The sequence below is a fragment of the Mesoplodon densirostris genome, chromosome 7 (genome assembly GCF_025265405.1).
Source record: "Mesoplodon densirostris isolate mMesDen1 chromosome 7, mMesDen1 primary haplotype, whole genome shotgun sequence".
Taxonomy (NCBI): domain Eukaryota; kingdom Metazoa; phylum Chordata; class Mammalia; order Artiodactyla; family Ziphiidae; genus Mesoplodon; species Mesoplodon densirostris.
The window spans coordinates 60,056,692-60,077,903 of record NC_082667.1 but is presented as its reverse complement, the minus strand read 5'-3'; the positions used below and the strand labels follow the sequence as shown (position 1 = coordinate 60,077,903).

General features: G+C 54.8%; 1 protein-coding gene across 3 annotated transcripts; it reads left to right on the top strand.

Moving 5' to 3' along the window:
• The first annotated feature begins 3,145 nt into the window (after positions 1 to 3,145).
• ATG16L2 (autophagy related 16 like 2) lies at positions 3,146 to 17,423 on the top strand. 3 transcript variants are annotated; one of them, XM_060103090.1, is made up of 18 exons: positions 3,146 to 3,291; positions 5,179 to 5,278; positions 5,823 to 5,925; positions 9,609 to 9,682; positions 9,976 to 10,227; positions 10,349 to 10,414; positions 10,763 to 10,876; positions 12,268 to 12,330; positions 12,937 to 13,045; positions 13,447 to 13,552; positions 14,278 to 14,348; positions 14,611 to 14,682; positions 14,795 to 14,915; positions 15,239 to 15,344; positions 16,019 to 16,168; positions 16,377 to 16,424; positions 16,527 to 16,628; positions 16,975 to 17,423. In XM_060103090.1, the coding sequence occupies exons 1-18, from the start codon at positions 3,174 to 3,176 to the stop codon at positions 17,060 to 17,062; spliced, it is 1,863 nt and encodes a 620-aa protein (XP_059959073.1). In that variant the 5' UTR covers positions 3,146 to 3,173; the 3' UTR covers positions 17,063 to 17,423. The 3 variants fall into 3 exon arrangements, with proteins under 3 accessions (XP_059959073.1, XP_059959074.1, XP_059959075.1); XM_060103091.1 differs by lacking the exon at positions 12,268 to 12,330; XM_060103092.1 differs by lacking the exons at positions 3,146 to 3,291; positions 5,823 to 5,925 and having other exon boundaries at positions 5,223 to 5,278.
• Positions 17,424 to 21,212: the final 3,789 nt, after the last annotated feature.

Below are 21,212 nucleotides of genomic sequence, written 5' to 3'. Positions count from 1 at the left end.
CCTGATCCACCTAAGGATTATAGATCTTATTTATAACATCATGCACGTTATGATTGGAATAATTCATTTATTCCTGCTTTTATGCGTGTTAATAGATGGCACACTGGAGGATGGGTGCCTCCTATCCTAACTATGGCTCAAGATAATATGTATTATGCACAGACCCAGCTTTGGAAAGCTATTGCTGCACCATCGCCAGTTATTCTTCATAGACCTAAAAATATGGGCATTTATTCTATGCAGGCTTGTGTGTCAGCACCTTATGTATTCTTGGTAGCCCCAAAATATGTGGATCTAAATATTTATCATAATACTTCTGATTCTACTTTTTGGACACATTGCTATGATTGTATTTTGACAAGTTGTATAAATCCCTCTATGAATGTACGAGTTTTAATGATTCTTAAACGACCACCATATATTATGTTGCCTGTAAAATTGTCCTCTGCCTGGTATGATGATTATGGCTTACAAGTTTTGCATGAAACTGAAGTCTTATTACGTTCAAAGAGATTTGTTGCAGCTTTAATTCTAGGAATATCTACATTTATAGCTGTAATAGCACATTTTCTCTTTCAATAAGTTCCTTAGCTCAACAAGTACATACAGCTCAACATGTAAATGAGCTTTCAAAAAATGTATCTTTAGCTCTGGCCACTCAGGAAGTTATAGACAGAAAGTTAGAAGCAAAGGTGGATGCCTTAGAAGAAGCAATTTTACACATAGGGCAAGAATTAACAGCGCTCAAAGTAAGATTAGCTTTGACGTGTCATAAAAAATATAGATGGATTTGTGTTACTCCTCTAAAAGTGAATGAATCATTCTTGGGAACAAATTCAGACTCATATTATGGGAGTTTGGAACCAAACGGATGTTAGTTTAGACCTTACTAAATTACATCAAGAGATTCATGACATAGGAAATACAAATTTAGATACATCTCCGGCACAGTCTGCTCAGAATTTTTTTGAAAGTATTAAGTCATTTGTGTCACATAAAACCTTATTCTCAATGCTCATCAATGGAGGAATCATTGCAGTAGTTGTACTAATTCTGATATTTTTACTTCCAGTCATCATCAGAATAATTATTAAAAGCATCAAACAACTTTCTGTGGAGCTACATACTGCACTTTTAAAAAATAAAAAAGGGGGAGATGTTGGAAGCCATCCTGGAGCCATTGCACCATGACAAAGTCATGAAGCAACGGAAGGCGAAACTGCAAGGCAGCGCCGTGCCAGGAAGGTGGACTACAGCTCTGTTGTTATGTTTTATGATAATAAATTTACATATAGGGGCAATTTTGGGGGGATGTTGCTCCACGTGAAAGAAAAATTCCTCTAAGGACTCCCCCTCCTGAAACTACCACAGAATGGGAAGTACCCACTAAAGCCCTGGGGAAATGGGTAAAGAATTAAGAGCCTGGAACTAAGGGGATGTTTTTATGAAAAACACCCTCTAGTATGGAGTTATGGCCATGGACTGGAGTTTCTGATGACACAGGAAATTTATGGTTCTATTATAAAGGAAGATTAATTATAGAAAAGCAAATGCCTAGAGCAGAATTGGTTGCTAGGATAGGGAGAAAACACTGTCTCAGTTGGAGGAAACAACAAGAAAGGGCATGCAGGGTATATTGTAAATATTTTCGTGGAACCATTGTAAAAGGTTGCCCATGCAAGAAGAGAAATAGGAACAAGTAGCTCCAACTTCTACAATTAAAATAATTCTATAACTGCTTGGCTTGATTACTAAGAAATAACCTGTGATTAATGGGAACTTGGGGAAATATTTTACTGGGACATCTAGAAACTAGGGGATATTTTTTTAAAAAAAAATCTTTATAGAACGTTTTGAGGTTTGATTGTGCTAATATTGTTTGGTCACGTACCTGGTAATGTAATCAACTACAATATATAAACCTGTGATTGTAAACAATAAAGAGAGAGAGAAACATGCGATGCTGATACTTTAAGAAGTGTAATAGAATTATTTCCTTCGCCGACGCTATCCATCCCTTGGGTATCCCTGGACTCGCTGGAGCTGGACTCCCGCAGTGACCCATCCCCATCTGCATTTCAACAAACCCGTCACCTCCATGGCCTGTATGGCTCCAGTGAATCTCTCCTTTCATTCTTCACACCAGCCTGTCTGCAAAGCTCTGCACAGGGGTCTTGCTGGAGACAGTTTTGTCACAGTTCCCTGCAAACCCACGATTCACTGTCAAGTGTACCCGTAAGAGATGCTGCTGCTCTTCCAGAGGCCGCCCAAATAGAGTGATCGGTGGAGCCCTGAGTCAGGGTTGCTGATACTGGGTTGCAGGCCAGCTCAGCCATCCACTCCTGTGCAATCTCAGGCAAGCCTTTTCTCCCCCTCTAGGCCAGGGGTTTGCTGGATGAAATCAGCTGCACTCCTTTACTCTCAAGGTCCTAAATTTTCTGCCACGAACTGGACCCTAAAACCTTGCTCCCCACAAGGGCAGTTCTGCCTCCCGTCCTTCCAGGCTCGAATCTGCTGCATTTGTTCTTCCAGCTGCCTGGAATCCGTTTCTCTCTCCTCCTGGCCAATGCCTATTGCCTCCCTTACGACCCAACTCAGTGCCATCACCTCCGCAAAGCAGGGCCTCCTCCCTTCAGTCCCTTCCTCTTCCGTGCTTTCTTATCTCGCTGTCATACATTGTCTGCCTTGTGTCTGTGTCGCCTCCCCTCACGGATCTTGAGGGCCTCGAGGGCAGGGTCCTGGTGTGAGGGGGTCTCCAGGTCCCCGGTTTAGAGAGCCGCCTGGTCCAGAGTGTCTGTTACTGTCGACTTCAGTCCAGGCGCGGTGGGGTTAAGGAACACAGGCCCCGGAGGCCCCGCCTGCGGAGCGCGCCAACAGGCGAGGGGGAAGCCGCCACCGAGGCTCCGATATCGCTCCTCGCTTTCTGCCCCGAAAGCAATAGGAGACCCCACTCATGTGAGAGTTTTTGTGGGATCCGGGTGGTCTAGAGCCTGGGGCGGTTCCCCCCACATTTTCGTTCCGTTCTCCCCCCCAAGACCACTCTTAGTACAATCCGGGGATTCCCCGCCGCTGCCCGCCCCCTGACGTCGCGGAGTCCCCTTGGAGCCCCGCCCCTGCCCGGACGCGCCTCCTTGGGCGGGGGGAGCGCGCGGTGTAGGCTGGAGAGGGCGGCCATGGCGGGGCCCAGCGACCCCGGCGTCCCCGCCGCCCGCTGGAAACGCCACATCGTGCGACAGCTTCGACAGCGAGACCGAACGCAAAAGGCCCTCTTCCTGGAGCTGGTGCCGGCCTGTGAGTGCAGTGCGTCCTGGGGCCGTCGAGGGGATAGGGCTCAGGCGCGGGGAAGGATTTGTCTGGCCCCTCCGGCTGTGACCCAAGTGCCCCGACGCCTTTTCGCCTCCGAAGCCTGGGGCCTGCTGGACTCGCTGTCTCTTACGCGCTATCTCCGACTAGCCAGCGTTCCTGCCCTTTCCCGTCCAGGCTCTGTTCAGCCCCCTCTTGGACGGAGCTCCCTCCTAGTGCTCCTGCTGTTCCTCGCCCCTCTGGGCCTGGCTCTGCCTTCCACCGGCTGGGCTTCCTATGCACGGGTTCATAAGCGAATGTTGGATTTTTAGGGTCTTTTAGACTTACCCTTCTTGGGCCGTCCCCGGGGTAGAGCCTGGTCAGTCCATTTGGTCCCCATAAGCACAGTGAAAGATCTCGAGGCTGTCCAGAGCAGCTACCTTTAAACTCTGAATCTCTAGGGAGGCAGTTCAGAGTCTGAGGCTCTGCCACTGATAGGTGATCCTGGCTCAGGTTTTTGGAGCATCTCTGTGCCCAACCAACCCCAGCCTGAGGGAGAAGCAGGGGGATCCAGGCTGCGGAGGGAGGTGGCTGAGCCTGGGGAGGTCAGATTCTCAGAGTGTTTCTGTGGAGCTGGTCAGGAAGGGGTATGGCAGTTCAAGCCAGGATGAACAGGTGTGCACCTGTGTGTAGCACCTCTGGTCATCTGAGATTGTATGTCTGGGGTTAAAAGTCTAATCACAGTCCCTCCAGCTCCATCACTGGTCCTAATCTTGGCTGCTGCTTAACCATCTCCCCCTAGCTCCACAACTGAATTTGTTGCTCTTGTCCTGGGAGGTTTCTTTGCAGCCTTCTGGGCTGCAGGTCCTCTCCGTTCAGGTATATGAGGCCAGCCCCCAGCCTCTAGGCAGCCTCACTTCTCCACTGCTCTGATGGACAATGGAACAGTCCAATTTGAGGGAGTCACCCCCATCCCCTGGGAGCTGCAAATCTGTGGGACTGGAGTGATCCTGGAGGGCTGAACTCAGAGACACTGGAAGTCCAGTCTTCTCTGTGGTCTTGGGCAGGTCATACCCCTAAGCCTCCTATTTCTCACTCATAAACTGGACAAAATGGCATCTTCTTTAGACTTGCTGGGGGTGAGGGTGGGGCAGAGCAATGCCCTGAGGGTTGGGGTGGGGTTTTGTATGAGAACAAGGCCAGCAACCTAGGTGACCAACCTAGGTGACCTAGGGGACTGGTAGGGGACCGGAAGAGGGAAAGGAGCTGAGGAGTTAGGCCTGGGCTTACCATCTCTACCCTACCTGGGCCTGGTGAAAAAAAAGGAAGTGACCGTGGGTGGGGGTGGAGAGGCTGTATTCCAGGGTCTGTAGTAGAAACTACCAAACTCAAGGACTTTCTGTTCTGGCCTGGGGGGAGCCTTACACCAACGCTGGGGAAGTCAGGGTTGTTTTTTAGCCCAGAAAGAGCCTCTGGAAGGGAAGTATCTTGCCAAAGGCCACAGGCTAGTGGAGCTCAGTTTGTTTCATCGCTATCTGGGGATAGGCCCCGCCCTGGGGATCAACCCCTGGCCCCTTCCTTCCCTTGAGAACCTCAGCAGGCAGTACCCAGCCATCTCCTTCCCCTGCAGTGGTCGTCCTTCTCCGTCCCTGGGAGAGCAAGCCTTCTCCTGGGAGGGCCTGGGGGCTATGCTCTTAGAGGGTGTGCAAGGGCTGGAGGTCCTGATGGAGCTGCACAGACACCCCTCAGGCAAGGGCAGAGCCCAGCCTGCCAGTAGCTCCCCCTTCTGCATCCCTCGGCTCCTGCAGCCCTCCCAGCCAGAGAGGTAACTTGTATGCCTAGAGTCTGCTGGAAAGTGTCTGTCTGTGCTCCAGGCTCACCTTTTTGCACCCGCAGATAATCGTCTCTTAGAGAAAGCGGAGCTGCTGGCCCAGTTCTCAGAGAAACTGCAGCCAGAGCCCACCGATGTCACTCGGGCTCTCCACCAGAGCGCCTGGTGAGTGTTTGTGTTTGTGGTCACAATGGGCTTCCTGTGCCTGGGCCCTGCTCCCACCGCCTATGTGGGGTTCATTCTCTCCCCAGCACCTCATTGGCCCTTGGCTGCTGCCCAGGGGAGGGGGAGGCTGGCTCTCGAGCCTTCCCCCGGGCCAGCTGCTCAGAATGTCCGTCTCTCTGCATTTGTCCTCCCACGCCCACACCTCTGTCTTTTTCTGTTTGCTCCTCACCTGATGCCTACAGAAAGGGCACGATGCCACCTATTCCAAAGAGGGAGCGAAGATGAGAACCAGGAATGGGTTGGGGCTCAGAGTTGGGAGGTACTTCTTGAGGGGGGTCCTGGCCTGGGAACTCAAGGCCTGGGGGAATCCAAGAGCAGAGGTTCACGGGCAGCTCTAGTTTCTGGAGACTTGCTCTTTCCTCTACTGACTTTCTGGCTCCCACCTTCCTCAGGAGAAAGTTCATGGCTCTGGTTTCAAACTGTTCGTGTGTATCTTCTGGGTGAATGGAGGGACAATGAACACCACTCTCTGATTGGTTGACAGGGAGGAGGAGTCAGGGCCTGACTCAGACAGAGTCCCATCACCAGCAGCTCTGAGGGTGAAGTGGCAAGAGGAGGAGGAGGGGCTCCGGTTGGTGTGTGGAGAGGTAGGCTGGGCAGGGGTCTGAGAGAGAATGGGGTGGGCCCAGGATCCAGGACTTTGGGGCTGGGACATGTCATCCAAGGGAGCCAGCAAGTGAGGGAGATTCCAAAGTCCAGTGCCTTGAGGCCAGACAGGGGTCAGAGTGCTCTCTAGCTTGGCCCTGGCAGCCCGGGATGAAGTGGGCTCCAACAGCAGCTGGAGGAAGTGCAGTGAGAGCTCAGGGAGGAGTGTGAGGGGTGCAGGAAACAGGCAGCCTCTGTTCCCCCTTCTGGATGGTCTAGCCTGCTCTGCTCACCACTTGCCCTGCACACCTCAGGGCCCAGTACCAGGTGACACTCAGTACACATTCGCACACCAGAAGTAAGGTGGTCCACCTCCATGGCAGGGTGTGCTAGCTCCACCTGACACTGCTTCCCCTGCCCCTGCCCCATGGTGTCTCTTGGCTTCTGTTTCACCACACTCTCCTGGTTTTCCTCTCACTTCTGTAGCTGTTGCTTCTGAACTTCCTTCTCTGGCTACTTTCCCTCCTTTTTATTTCCCTCCCTTCAGATGTGGGTGTTCTTTGGAGCTTGGGTGGGTTAATTGACTCCCAAGGACTTTCGTTTGCTAACTCCCAGACCCATCTCTAGCTCAGCCTTCGCTTATGAGCTCCAGACTCTCTTGCTCAGCTGCTTTTTGGACTTCACATCTAAAATCAGACTCACCATCGCCCCTGTGATTATATGGCCAACACCACGTTGAGAACGCTGGGCTAAGCGTTACTTCAGCTAATCCTCCACAGCTTTATATTTCAGAGGAAACGAAGGCTTAGAGAGCTGGAGCCAGTATTTGAACTCTCTCCCGCACAAATCCCCTTTCTGTGATCTCCATTCATGCTTTCAACAAATATTTATTGACAATCACTATATCCAAGGCATAGGCAGGCAATGTAGCAGTAAATAAGCCCTGGCCCCATGGAGCTTCCAGTCCACTGGAGGAGGCTGATGGGCCAGTAAACACCTACCTAGTTACTGCATGCCAAGTCCCTTGCTCAACTAATGTGTATTTGGGGCTATGAACCTAGTGGTAGCCTCTCCCTCAGAGCCCCTGTTGTAGTTGCAACTCTACATTTCAGAGGTGATTCTCAAAATCTGAGCCCCCTTTCTGGGCTGTGAGAACCCCGGGAACTGGGATGCCTTTGGTTTGCCTCCATTGTATCCCTGGGGCCTGTCTCCACAGTCCATGCTAATGAATATTTGTAGACTAGGTGATAAATGAGATAGATCATACCCCCCTCCATTGGTAGTCACCAGGCTGGAAACCTAGGGACACCTCTAACCCCTAGCAGCCCTCCATCCTGAGCTAGTCACCAGCTCATGGATCCTGCCTCCAAATCCATCAACTTCCATTTTTTGTGTCCTGTCTGCCTGGTCCAAGTTACTCTCATTCTTCGCTGGACCACTCCTCTTTTGGCACCCCCATCCATTCTCCATTCTGCACTCAGAGTGATACATATATATATATATTTTGTGTGTGTGTGTGTGTGTGTGTGGTACGCGGGCCTCTCACTGTTGTGGCCTCTCCCGTTGCGGAGCACAGGCTCCGGACGCGCAGGCTCAGCGGCCATGGCTCACGGGCCTAGCCACTCCGCGGCCTGTGGGATCTTCCCGGACCGGGGCACGAACCTGTGTCCCCTGCATCGGCAGGCAGACTCTCAACCACTGCGCCACCAGGGAAGCCCAGAGTGATATATTTTAATAATAAAAATGATCTCCATTAAAAGAAAGACAAGTAATATACAAATACATGCTTGTTGTGAACATTTCAAGAGAACAGAAGCCCACAGAGTAAAAAAATAGAAGCCCCTTTCACCACCTCTCCCCATGATCAGTTTGGTACATATTTTCCAAAGCTCCTTAGCCTGGCTCCCAAGTTGAGTCCTCCGGCCTCAGTGTTGCATATCCTGCCACCCTCTTGTCCCTGAGCTCATGGTTCCTTTTGTCTGGGATACTTCCACGCACCCCTCGCCCTCAGCATTCCCTCCTCATCATGTCCTCAGACACAAACCAGTCAGTTCCCATTGGATATGCCAAGGGATGGGGAGGGGCTTTTTCTTTAATTCTTAGTACTGCTTCACATATCACAACAAGCATGTATTATTGTTGTTTTAACTTTTTACTGAAATAATTATAGATCCACAGGAAGTTGCAAAGACAGTACAGAGAGGTCCTGTGCACCCTTTACCCAATATCCCCCATTGGTTACATCTTATGTAACTATAGTACACACAACCAGGAAATTGATATTGGTATGAAGTGTATATAGTTCTTTGTCATTTTGTCACCTGTGTAGATTTGCATGCCCATCAGGATACAGCACTATTTAATCACCACAAAGATCTCCCTCTTGCTACCCTGTTTTAGTCACAACTCGCCCCTCTCCTCCAATCATCCCTAACTCCTAACCACTAATCTGTTTTCCATCTCTATTATTTGGATTTTGAAAAGCATCAAAAAAATACTGAATGCCAAAACATCAGTGAAAGTATATGACAGGTGAGGAGGTGGAAGTGATGATCAGATTGTTTAATGGTGGAAGGAATTATAAATGTTATAAACTGGGCCAGCTATGGACCCTGAATGTGCAGGGTCCCTAACCCCGGCCCACTCACACCAGGAGTCAGTGCAGGTGGACACCAACCTTGCTCCTCAGCCCATCTCTCACCAGGCCCATGTGAGAAAGAACACAGGGACAGGTCAGCAGCAAGAGCCCCCAGCCTTGGTTATTTCATATTCCTCTTGCCACAGTGGTGGGAACTGCTTTGCTTAGCATCTGTCTCTCCCACTGACCCCTCAGCTCTGTGGTTTCCCCAGCTCTTGGCTCTCGGATGAAGGACTGTTCAGTGGGGCGGGGGACAGACGAGATGACGGTCACCCCCACTTGGGGGCTGGGGGCAGCTCTGGTATTCATTCTGGGCCTGGTGCTCCCACAGTCCATTCCTGTTAGCCTGTGTGCCTCTGCTCAGAGCTCCTTCTTGCTCTCTGTGATCTACACTTGGGTAGGCCAGGGCTTGGAGAGGTGGGGAGAAGAACACACATCCCTTGAACCCTTCCTATACACCAGCGCTTTACTTGGAGCATGTTAGGTGGCCTGGGTTCAGATCTCAGTTCTGCCACTTAGCTGTGTGACTTTGGGCAAGACACTGAACCTCTCTGTGTCAGTGTCCTCATGTGTAAAATGGGAGAGAATGGCAGTTCCTACCAGATTAAAAGAGTTAATACTGTAGAGTGCTCGGAGTAAGACCTAGCACACTTAAGTGCTATAGAACCATCATCATTATTTGAGATACTGTTCCTTATAGTAATTCTGTGTTACCCAATGAGGTAAGCACAACCATTCCCACTGGACAGGTGAAGAAACAGCTGGTTTAGAGCGGTTAAATGACTACCCCGGGTCACAGAGAATATAAGTGGCGCTGCCAGAATTGAAACTCGGGTGTTAGGCTTCAGAGCCTAAGGCCCTTCCGTTGATCCCTGAAACAGCAGTGCATTCCTGTGTCTGGTGCCTGTCTGCGCCTCAACTTTCTCTTGAGCTAGGGGGCGGGTGAGAGAGGCAGACCCCGTCCTACCAGCCTCTCGGCCAGGGAGGAGCTGGAGACCCTGCCCAGAGGCACCCATGCCTACCTGTCCGGCCCCTCCGCCGCTGCAGATGGCCTACCAGGTGGTGGAGAAGAGCTCGGCCCTGGGCACCCTGGAGTCACAGCTGGAGGAGCGGCAAAGCAGGTGAGGCGCGGGCGGTGCGAAAGGGGTCCCCCCCGCGCACCTTGGGGAGGCTCGGGGCCATCACTGCCAGGGGGAGGGGACAGGGTCACCCCGCGGGTCTCCAGAAGGGCCCGACAGCTTTCCGCACGTCCTCAAACGCCCCCCAGGCCTGTGGCTGGTCGCAGAGGCCAGGAACTGCAGGACTCCGAAGGCTTGGTCGGAGACGTGGCTTAGCCGCCGGCCAGGGGCAAGTTTGTCCCAGCTCCGAGACCAGTTCCCCCAGGGCGGTGACGGAGGTTCTCCCCGTTCTCCAGGCTGGCAGCTCTGGAGGCCCGCGTGGCGCAGCTGCAGGAGGCGCGGGAGAAGGAGGCGGGACAGGTGGATGCGCGCCGCGCGCTGAACGCGGCACAGCGAGCGGCCTATGAGGCGCTGCGCGTGCACGTCGGGCACCAGGAGGCGGCTCTGCGCAGGCTCGAGGAGGAGGCACGCGACCTGCTGGATCGGCTGGTGCGGCGCAAGGCGCGCGCCGCAGCCGAGCGCAACCTGCGCAACGAGCGCCGCGAGAGGTGAGAGTGCTGGGCCCGCCCTTCGGGGACGTGAGCGGTGGTGTGTCCTGTGGGGGAGGGGCCCGGGCCCGTCTTCCGGGCACCGGAGCGACCCGACTCTCAGGAGGCTTTTCTGTCCCAGGGCCAAGCAGGCGCGGGTGTCCCAGGAGCTGAAGAAGGCAGCCAAGCGGACAGTGAGCATAAGCGAGTAAGAATGAGGATGCGCCGAGACCTGCCTGCCGAGGCTCCGCCGCGGGCTCTGCCCCGCGACCTCTGCAGTGCCCTGTCCCGGGGCCGCTACGGTTCTACCCCGCCCCCACCGGCCTGCGGCCACCGGTGCACCTGACCGCAAGTGTGCACAGCCGCGGTGCCGAGGCCCCCAGGCAGAACGAGCCCAGGACACGTGCAGACACGTGTGGTCGTAGGAGCCAGCACCTGCGCCCGCCACACGTGCGTCCACAGGGACACCCTCATCTCTGGGTCTGCACATCCTCACCGTGGTGCGGAGGGTCTGGCCTGGTCCCTTAGCCATTCTGAGCTTAATTCTCTTCCCCAGGAGCCCAGACACATTAGGCGATGGGATCAGAGAGGAAGCAGACACTCTGGCTCTGGCAGCTGAGCCAGCGTTCCTGGAGAGTGAGGCTGGTGAGAAATGGAAGAGGCCCTTCAGGTGAGCACTGTCCCACAGCTCTGAGCTGGGTCCCATCCCAGAGTCTTCCTCTAGGACCTTGGGCCAGCTCTTGGGTTGAGAGGGGGCTTAAGAAGAGACTGGGGTACAGCTTGAACCCCAGGACAGATCTGACCTCCAGTGCCTGGAGCCACTTGGGGTCAGTGCCACCTCCGGGACCCCAACCTCTGTCCTCACCCCCTTTTTCCTCCTTCCCAGGACCAGAGCTCTGGGGGTGGGATGTCAGGCTGGTGAAAGGGTGTGACCAGGAGGGAACCTGTTGGCAAGGTCCAGGGTTCAGCTGTCACAGGCATGTGTGCATACACAGGGACATCAGAGCATATGTGTGTACAAGCTTAGGTAAGCGTACCTGAATGCCTGTGAAGCATGTGTAGATGTGAGCTCATATGGGTGGGACCTGATAGGGGCTTCAGTCCTTGGATGCCCCTCACCCCCAGTTTCCCCCATCTGTCTTGATTTGCCTGGCGTTGAGACTGCTTTCCCCCCATTCCCCAGCCTGTAAGCTCTTCTCCAGCCCTTTCTTATTTATTTATTTATTATTTAAAGAATTTTTTAAAATATTTATTTATTTTTGGCCGCATTGGGTCTTCGTTGCTGCGCGCGGGTTTTCTCTAGTTGCGGCGAGTGGGGACTACTCTTCGTTGCGGTGCGCGGGCTTCTCATTGCGGCGGCTTCTCGTTGCGGAGCACGGGCTCCAGGCGCATGGGCTTCAGTAGTTGTGGTACATGGGCTCTGTAGTTGTGGCTCGTGAGCTCTAGAGCGCAGGCTCAGTAGTTGTGGCGCAGAGGCTTAGTTGCTCCACAGCACGTGGGGTCTTCCCAGACTAGGGCTTGAACCCGTGTCCCCTGCATTAGCAGGCGGATTCTTAACCACTGCGCCACCAGGGAAGCCCCTCCAGCCCTCTCTTGCAGGTCGCTGGTGTCCAGGCCTCAGGGTAGTGAAAGAACCCTGGGGAGGGGCATGAGATGCAGTCCCCAAAGCCTTAGCCCTGGCGGGCCAGGTCACCTCAGGACACATGCTCTCCTGGGTATTTTTGGGATCTAGGTTTCTCAGCCCCCTGCTCCCAGCCTTGTGCTTTCTCAGCCTGGGGGCACCTTCACCCCCATCCATAGGCCCCAGCTCAGCCTCCCATGAAATTTTGTTGGGGGGCACTTGGGTGGTGAGGCAGGTCTTAACCATCATGGTGAAACTGGGAGACTTCATTCCAAATCCCTCCCTTCCTCCACCTTCCTGGGACTCCTCTGGGTCATCGTGCTCTCCTGGCCTTGGAGGAGCAAAGTTCTTGTCCTGGCTCAAGAGTGTAGGGATGAATGACTACTGTCTGCACACCCACCGGCCAGTCCCTTAGCACATCTCTCTCGATTCTGCCCCAGGTCTGCCTCCGCCACCTCCCTGACGTTGTCCCGCTGTGTGGATGTGGTGAAGGGGCTTCTGGAGTAAGTGTGTGTGTGCACCGACATGTGTGTGAAGGTGTTGGGCCCCTTGGATGCGTGTGTCAGGCTCCTGGAGCCCAGGCTTGGGCTGTGTATGTGTCTCAGTGTGTCCTTCCGTACGTTGCCCAGCACTCTGTGTGTGAGTCTCTGCTGAGTCCTAGAGGCAGGAGCTGGGTGCATGGCCTCATTCCCAGCCCCTGCCTGGCTATCTTTCAGGCTCTGTCCCTCATCCTGGGTCGTCACAGGGGACCAAGAGCTCCAGCCTAAGGCCAGAAAGGAGCTACTACTCATTTGGGAAATGGAGGCTCAGAAATGTCAGGGATTTGTTCAGGGTCGCAGTGCCAAGCAGTGGCCAGGCCAGGACTGAAACCCTGCTCCGAGGTTTCTCTGCATCCACCAACCCTGCCCTGCCTCTGTGCCTGTCTTGGTGCCCCTACTGTCACCACATTGACCCCTGGGGTCAGAGGCTGGTGGGGACCGCGCCTGCTGCACCACCTGGCCACGTTCTGCTGCCTTCCGTGTCTGCTTCCTGTTGTTGCTGCTTCAGGAGAGCTTGAGGCTCCCATGTCAGAAGGCCTTGCTGAATGCCCTCCTGACCCCCTCCTGCAGTTTCAAGAAGAGGAGAGGCCACTCAATTGGGGGAGCCCCTGAGCAGCGATACCAGAGCATCCCTGTGTGCGTGGCCGCCCGACTTCCCACCCGAGCTCAGGATGTGCTGGTAAGGAGGAGCTGGGCCAAGTGCATGGGGTACGATATGGGAGTGCAGGTCCCAGGCAGGAGTGGTCCAAGGAGGCTGGGGAAGCAAGGATGGGCCCCTCACTGGGAGTAGGAGTTTTCCTCCCATAGCTTGTGGTGGGAGCGCTTCGGCGTTTTATAATGAGAGGGAGAGACAGGAGGCCGGGAGACCAGGAGGCCAGGTAGTGGAGTATTGGGAACATGGCGGGAGGCTGCTGCAGGGGTCCAGTCAGAGGTGATAAGCCCTGGTGGGGCTAAGTTTGAAACTCAGTGTTTGAACAGAGACCTGATGTGTGCAAGGATGCGTGACAGAGAGCTGTGAGCGTGAGCAGAGAGGCATGTGTGGTGAGGACCAGGGGCACCGACCTCCCCTTTTCCCCACAGGATGCCCACCTCTCCGAGGTCAATGCTGTTCGTTTTGGCCCCAACAGCAGCCTCCTGGCCACCGGAGGGGCTGACCGCCTCATCCTCCTCTGGAATGTCGTGGGAGGTGAGGGTCCCTGCCCACAGGCCAGCCTAATCCTTTCTCTTCAGACCTCACCTTCAGCTTGCTCCTTGGTGGGAAGGGTCTTGAGTCTCTTTGTGTGTCCTCACCTGGGACATTCTTGTGGGCAGTGGCCAGAGTTCTGGGTTCACTGCTCCTAAGAAGGGCAGAGCCTCCCACTTCCTGAAGCCGAGGCCTGCAGGGTGGGGAGGGCTAAACTCAGATGGTCCCTGTTGGGGTGGTGGAGGTACCATGTCATGAGGTTCTACAGGGACAGGCCCTTGAGGAGCAGGTCCCTTGGGTCCACCTAGTGTCACTGAGCTCTCAGAACTCAGTTGTGAGACAAATGTTAGCTATCTACTCTGTGTTCTGCAGTGGTGGGGGGTATGCTGGGGAGTGAGAGCTGGCTCCCAGAGGCTTCCTGGAGGAGGTGAGTCTCCAGCTGGCCTGGCTCTGGCTTGCCGTGTGACCTAGGGACAGTCCCTTCTCTCTGGTCTTTTCCAGACATCCGCGAGATGACCTGCAGCCCCCCGGGGCCCTCTGCTGGCAGCTCAGGAAGGTGCAGCCTCCAGCTAGACACCCCCCCACAACCCTGGCCGCTCCCCCAAGAACAGGCCCAGCACTTCTGTCCTCTAATTTAGGAGAGATTCATCTTCCCACTCAGTCCAGGCTTCTCTGTTTCGTGAGATTAGTGACTTCATTTCACTTGTCCCTTCTCCTGGTCCCCCCAGGGCGCCTGGAGGCCAACCAGACTCTTGAAGGAGCTGGCGGCAGCATCACCAGTGTGGACTTTGACCCCTCGGTGAGAGGACCTGGGGGAATAGGATGTTCCTCCCCCAGTCTCCACACTGGGCAGGTGGGGGCTTTGGGGCCTGAGGGAACATCACTGTTATCTTAGAGCTCCTACACAATCCTCCTCCCTGGGTCTCGATTCTCCTCTGCCTACCTGGGTGACCTGGGCTGGGGGAAGCTCTGAGGCAGCCCTGGCCCCAGCTCTCTGGCCTGCAGTTGCCTCTGGCCAGGCCCAGGTTCAAGACCTACCCTTTCTTCTCCCACCTCCCCAGGGCTCCCAGGTACTGGCAGCTACTTACAATAAGGCCGCCCAGCTTTGGAAGGTTGGGGAGGCACAGTCCAAGGTGAGGCCTGACTGGGGAGGCAGCCTGGGGGTCAGGGGTCATGCCTTGGGCCTGGAGGAGTTTGTTATGGCGTCTTGGCCGTACCCTTGATACATATCTGGGATGGTGGCAGGAGACACTATCTGGACACACAGACAAGGTGACGGCTGCCAAATTCAAGCTAACGATGCATCAGGCGGTGACCGGGAGCCGGGACCGGACAGTGAAGGAGTGGGACCTCGGCCGAGCCTACTGTGAGGCCCAACCCTCCCCTTTCCCAACCGCCGGGACCCTGCCAGGCTATGGGGGACCTCAGCCTGCTCTCTGGGAGTGGCTCCAAGATTCACAGGCATTTGGGATGGAACCTCCCAAGGCCCCTCTTCTATCCCCCATGGATGATGCTTTCCCTGGTTTCTAGGTGACCTCAGGCTTTGGGCTGGGAAACGGGGGACCTGGGTTCTAGTTTTGGGAGGACGCCTTACCTCTGGGGCTTCGGGCCTCAGCTTCTCCGTACATGCGGTGGGTTGGCTTCTGATAACCCTTCTCTGAGGCGGGGGCTCTACTCCTCGGTCCCTAGGTTCCAGGACCATCAATGTCCTTTCCTACTGTAACGATGTGGTGTGTGGGGACCATGTCATCATTAGTGGTCACAATGATCAGAAGATCCGGTTCTGGGACAGCAGGTGATAGGCGCAGGCTGTGGGTGGTGGAGGTGGGGGCAGGGCTCCTGTATTCTCTTCTTTTTTCTAGCCATAGAGCTGCTGAGGGTACCTTGGGGAAGCGAGGCTCTGGTGGCCTCTGTGCTGGGCTTGGCCCCTTGAAGGCTCAGCTGCCCTTGGAGACCTGTGCCTCCTTCTTATTGGCCCTCGGTCCAACCAAGGGACCCTGCCTGGGTCTTGCCAACCAAGATGGAGAATCTCTTTTTTCCCATGTAATCACCACTGTTTAGTCAAAAGGAACAAAAGTTATATTGTTTTTTGAGCCTGAGAGCCCAGCATTAGCCGTGAATGGTTTATAAAAGCCAGTGCTGGAACCAGTGCCAGAGCCAGTGCCAGGCCAGCCTCAGGCTTCTTCTTACTCATCTGCAGAGACTGCCTTTTGAAACCCTTTGCTCTCTCTTTCACATATTTAAAGACAGACTTTCATTGCTTCCCCGCCCCCGCCCCCAGCACTTATTTTAGTGACCCAAGGGTTTAGTAAGTTCCCGTTGGAAGGGGCTGGCTGCAGGGGGAGATGAGTTGTCAGCCTTGGCCTTAGTGGCCTTAGACCAGGGGCACCTCTGGACTTTGTTAGTCTGTCAGGAACAGCCTTGTCAGGGTGACTGCTCCTCATCCTCGTCTTTGTCCCTGCTCCTCAGGGGACCCCGCTGCACCCAGGTCATCCCTGTGCAGGGCCGGGTCACCTCCCTGAGCCTCAGCCACGACCAGCTGCATCTGCTCAGCTGTTCCCGAGACGACACGCTCAAGGTCATCGACCTGCGTGTCAGCAATATCCGCCAGGTGTTCAGGTACCTGCCTTGTGACCACTAATCCTGTGGCTTTGGCTGTGGCAGTTGGGCCTTGTCCCCTGTAAAAGGCCTGTCAGCAGGGGGCCCTCCCTGGAGGCCCCTCTGGACCAGGGCCTGGTTAGGTGGCCAAGCCCTTGACAGAGAGAGGAAGCTCCTTAAGTTCCTGGCTGAGCCACCTCCATTCTGACCTGACCCTGTCTGTTTTCAGGGCTGATGGCTTCAGGTGCAGTTCTGACTGGACCAAAGCTGTGTTCAGGTGTGTCCATGAGAGCACAGCACCCATGCCTGAGTATGTCCAATCTGTGTCTGTGTCCTTACCTCTAATCTCCTCTCTCTTGCTGTGCTGTGGCCCCTGCAGCCCAGACAGAAGCTACGCACTGGCAGGTTCCTGGGATGGAGCCCTTTACATCTGGGATGTAGACACTGGGAAACTGGAGAGCAGCCTTCGGGGACCCCATTGGTGAGCACGGCCACTGCCCACCCACCTGCCCACCCCAGCCCCAGTACCCCACCCCCGGCCCTGCCCCAGTCCTGCTAAGCTGATTCCAGGTCCTGACATGCTGGGCATCCTGGAACCCCCAGCCCTTGTCCCGTACCTTCCATTCCCTGTCCCCCCACCTGAGCCCTTCACAGTTCACAAGGTGTCTTCCCATGTGCACTTGGGTCTGCTCTCACTATAGCCCTCTGAGCCGACTTTACAGGTGAACAGATGGGCTCAGAGAGGGCTTCAAAATGCCCAGGTCCAGTAATGAGGGGTAGAGCCCGGCTGTGGACACCCCCTGAAGCCTGCCTCTCCCTCTCCTCAGCGCTGCCGTCAATGCCGTGGCCTGGTGCTACTCTGGGAGCCACGTGGTGAGCGTGGACCAGGCCAGGAAGGTGGTGCTCTGGCACTAGTGCCGCGACTCCCCTGCCTGAGCTGGAGGACAGCTTCCCATGCCCCCGAGGCTCCAGGGCCAGTAGGGGTGCAGGGATGGGGGGGGCATTTAGTGGGTAAGAAGGCCTGGCAGGACCTGGCCTATTTGTTTAAAAACAAAGTGTGGGTTGGGGGGATTACTGTATTGTTTTGTTTTTTATCTCCGTTTCCTCACTTTCTCTGGCAAAAGTGGAAAAAATTTACATTTAAACTGGTGTCTGCTTGCCTCTTTGCAGCATTCGGGGAATAGGGAAGCCTTTGGGTGGAGGCTCAAGGAGACCCAGGCTTGGCTCCCTTTCCTCCTCCCGCGCAGAGCTGGGCAGAGCTGGCCCGCCTTCTGTGCTGACAGCATGAACAACAGCCCAGAGGCAGCAAAGGGCAGTGGCTTTTGGAGCAGTGGAAATTTCACCCTCGGTCTAAGCTGGTCCTGGTCCTTGGGCCCTTCTGTTTCAGGCACCCAGGGTAGACCGAGGCTGAGGGGGGGCCATGTGAATTCTGAGGAGGGAGCAGGGGAGACAGCCGAGAGGGGCCCTGTGGAAAGGATCCTGAAAAACCAGAGTGATGTCAGGTACTTGGTGCAACAGGCCTGCCTTTAGACTGGGGCCACGTTCTTGCCCCAGAGGCAGAGCGCTTGTGTGTCGGGGAGGACGTCCGTGGGCTGGGCCTGGGCCTCGCTTACATCAGCATCAGATTTAATCCACACAACAAGCATCTAGAGTACATGGCAGACCCAGTAGGGTGGAACCTGGGCACTCCATTTCCTTCCCCAATCTGGGGCGTGGAGGAGGGTCAGTGGGATGGCCATTGCCAGTCACCAGGCATTGAAGGGGACTTCCGTCCCTGAGTGATAGGGGCTGACCTCGGGGGGTCCGCTCAGTTGAGATTCAAGGCTTTACTCTAGAACTCTCAGCCTCCTCTATTACCTTACAGTGTCTCTCCTGAGTCCCAGGGTTTTGCAAACTATTTCCAGGATGGGCAGGAGAGAGCTAAGAGCCAGGACTCTGCAGCTAGACTGTCTGGGTTTGAATCTCTGCTCTGCTATTTAGTAGCAGAATGATTTTGAGCAAGTTACTTAATGTCTTTGTGCCATAGTTTCCTCCTGTGTTAAATGGGAAAACGGTAGTATCTACCTCAAAGACTGTTGTTAAGGACTCGATGCATTAGTATTTGTAAAGTTCCTGGCACATGACAAAGGCTGTGTAAGTGTTGGCTAAATACTCAAATCTACACTCTGCTGACCCCAGCTCACTCACTGCCCTTGGCCCAGCTGTCCCCTGAGCTCTGGGTGACATACCCAGCTGCCTCCTAGGCATCATCTATCCCTGTCATAAGCGTCTCTTCCCCTCACACCCCACTTCTTCTTGGGCACCAAGGTGTGGGGCTGTTGCGTCTAACTCTCCTTTCCATTCCTGCTGCCACTGCAGGCCACCTTGTCCTCGACCTGCTGTCTCCACCTAGTCCCCTCCTTGCCACGGCCAGAGTGACTTTCTAAGGTGTTGTGGTCATACGTCCAACCCTTTGAAGTTCTGCACTGCCTGCACAGAAACTCCTTACCCTCAGGATGTGGCCCTGCTGGCCTCAGCTGCATCTTCACTTTGTTGCTCCTCTGAATGTGTCTTGGGTGTGATTTTCTCTCTGCCCAGAATGTTCTTCCCTCCCAGCTCCTAATTCAAATTTGTCCTTCAGGATCCCCTCACTGAGAGCCTCTCCTCACCTGCCAGGCTGGCTAGGAGCCTCCTCCATCTCTATGCGCCCCCCGCCCTTTTGTGTCTGCCTCCCTCCCTCTCAGTCAGGAAGCTCTTGGGAGAGGCCAGGATGGGAGCAAAGTAGTCCCTGGGATCAGGCCTCAGAGCCACAGAGAAAGCCTCAGGAAATGTTCATAAGTGACTAAATTCTCTTATTTGAGGACTCAGCAAGTCTAACAGTCAAAGACTCTAGGGGCTTCCCTGGTGGCGCAGTGGTTGAGAGTCTGCCTGCCGATGCAGGGGATGCGGGTTCGTGCCCCGTCCCGGGAAGATCCCACATGCCGTGGAGTGGCTGGGCCCGTGAGCCGTGGCCACTGGGCCTGCGTGTCCGGAGCCTGTGCTCCGCAACGGGAGAGGCCACAACAGTGAGAGGCCCACGTACCGCAAAAAAAAAAAAAAAAAAAACACTCTAGGAGTCCAGGATCTTTTGAATCTAAGACTGCTGAAGGTCTGGCCCTCATGCCCTGGCTCCCAGTGGCCACCAGGAGTCACCAGCTGCCTAGGTCTGCCAAGGCCATTCTCCCGCCTCCTGGGATTCACGGCCAGAAAGACCAAAGCTTCCAGTAGCCACCGTCACTGAGCTGCGTCAGGCCCTGTGCTCTGTGCTTTCTATCCAGTATCTTGTTCCTCCCAACCACCTTGTGATGTAGGTCTCTCACAGATGAGAAAATTGAGGCTCAGAGAGGGTAAGTGATATCATCACAGTTGGCACAGCAGGATTGTGACTCTTGTCATATGTCCGAGAATCTGGGCTCCCAATTAGGCAGAGCTGCAGGGCATTACCTGCCGTGCTCCAGCAGTGTGGCCACTGCCTCCATCGGGCAGGTGATTCTAGCTTTCTGTCTAAATCCTCCCTGCTTCTCTTTTTCCATTCTGGCCCTGGGTGCCTAGGCCTGAGCCTGGGGGGGTTAGTGTCCTTTGAACTGAGGGACATGCAGGGCCGCAGGAGGGAGGTGAACTTGAATCCTGGGAGGCTGTTAAACCAGCTACATCATCTGGGGCAAGTGCCTCACAGGACTGCAGTGAAGACTGCTTAGAGAATGCAGAAAAGGAGCTCAGGAAATGATATGACTCAACTCCTGGGACAGTGACCCCTTTACTCCCCTTAAGCCTCCTTTCTTCATGGGGCAGATCTGCTAGCACATGCCTGCCTCACTTCAGGGAGCACACGCACACCTTAACTTACTTGGAGGGAATGCTTCCTGGAGGAGGAAGTCTGGAAGGCCAGAGACAGGCTGGGCACTCCAGGGAATGAGGCAAGTGTGGGGAAAAGGGTTGGCAAAGGCCAAGCAGGGGAAGAGCTCAGAGGGGTGCCAGCTGGGAAGGCTGTACCTCTAGTCTTTGCAGTCCCGGGCAGCAGAGGGGGGCAGGGATAGAACCCTGTGCTTAAAACCGCTCTGATATGGGGACATGTGTATGCATATGGCTGATTCGCTTTGTTGTGCAACAGAAACTAACATGGTATTGTGAAGCAATTATACTCCAACAAAGATGTATTAAAAAAAAACCGCTCCGAGCTTCCGGTTCTCTCCAGGTTTTCAATAGTTGCTACTCAGGTGTTCAGTACACAGGGGCTGCCTGCCTGAGTTTGTTCCCTATGTCAAGTGTCGCCCTTGCTGTGCATATGGACTGAGGGCCAGAGAGGGACCAGGGTCACACAGCAGAGCAGGGATAAGAATCCAGGCCCCTGATTCCTTCTTTTCTAAAAACTGGACTTAGGTTCTGCAGAGAGGTGCTGGCCTGGTCTTCTGGAGGCCACGTTCTAGGTTCTACTCCCAGTTATCTTCCTGAGAGAACTTGGGTGAATCACAGCGGGGAGAGTTTCCCCGTCCGTGAGACTCTTCCTGCTCCATGGCCCTGTGCCTCACCAGTGGTGATCCGGGCTCCTCCCTGGGGCTGTTGTACAGGCATGGGTACCACCTCCTCTGCCTGCCTGAAGCTTGAGAGGGACAAATGACAGAGGCTCTTGCTCTGGGCTCCTACTGCCCCTTGGTCATCTCCCTGTCCTGGGAGAGGCACCTTGGCTTGAAACCGCTGTTCCCATGTCACCCCCACCAGATGTGAGCCCGTTGGTGACGGGGATGGGAACTGAGTCACTTATGTCTCAATGCCCAGAACGTGGCCTGGGGCAGTAAGTTTGCTGACTGAACAAACAGAGGTGGTCCTGGCCCATCGTTCTCTGGAGGAATCCTGGTGGCACTAGGTGTGGACCCATCTGTGAGATGCGACATGACCTGTCTGGTACAGGTGGTTTTCTTTTTTTTTTTTTCTTTTTGCGGTACGCGGGCCTCTCACTGTCGTGGCCTCTCCCGTTGCGGAGCACAGGCTCCGGACGCGCAGGCTCAGCGGCCATGGCTCACGGGCCCAGCCTCCGCGGCATGTGGGA

Bases quoted from the DNA above. Each gene is read 5' to 3' on its own strand.
- ATG16L2 (XM_060103090.1), top strand. From the start codon at position 3,174: ATGGCGGGGCCCAGCGACCCCGGCGTCCCCGCCGCCCGCTGGAAACGC. The intron at 10,228-10,348 runs GTGAGAGTGCTG...TTTCTGTCCCAG, and splicing joins CGCAACGAGCGCCGCGAGAG to GGCCAAGCAGGCGCGGGTGT. The intron at 13,046-13,446 runs GTAAGGAGGAGC...TTTTCCCCACAG, and splicing joins CCCGAGCTCAGGATGTGCTG to GATGCCCACCTCTCCGAGGT.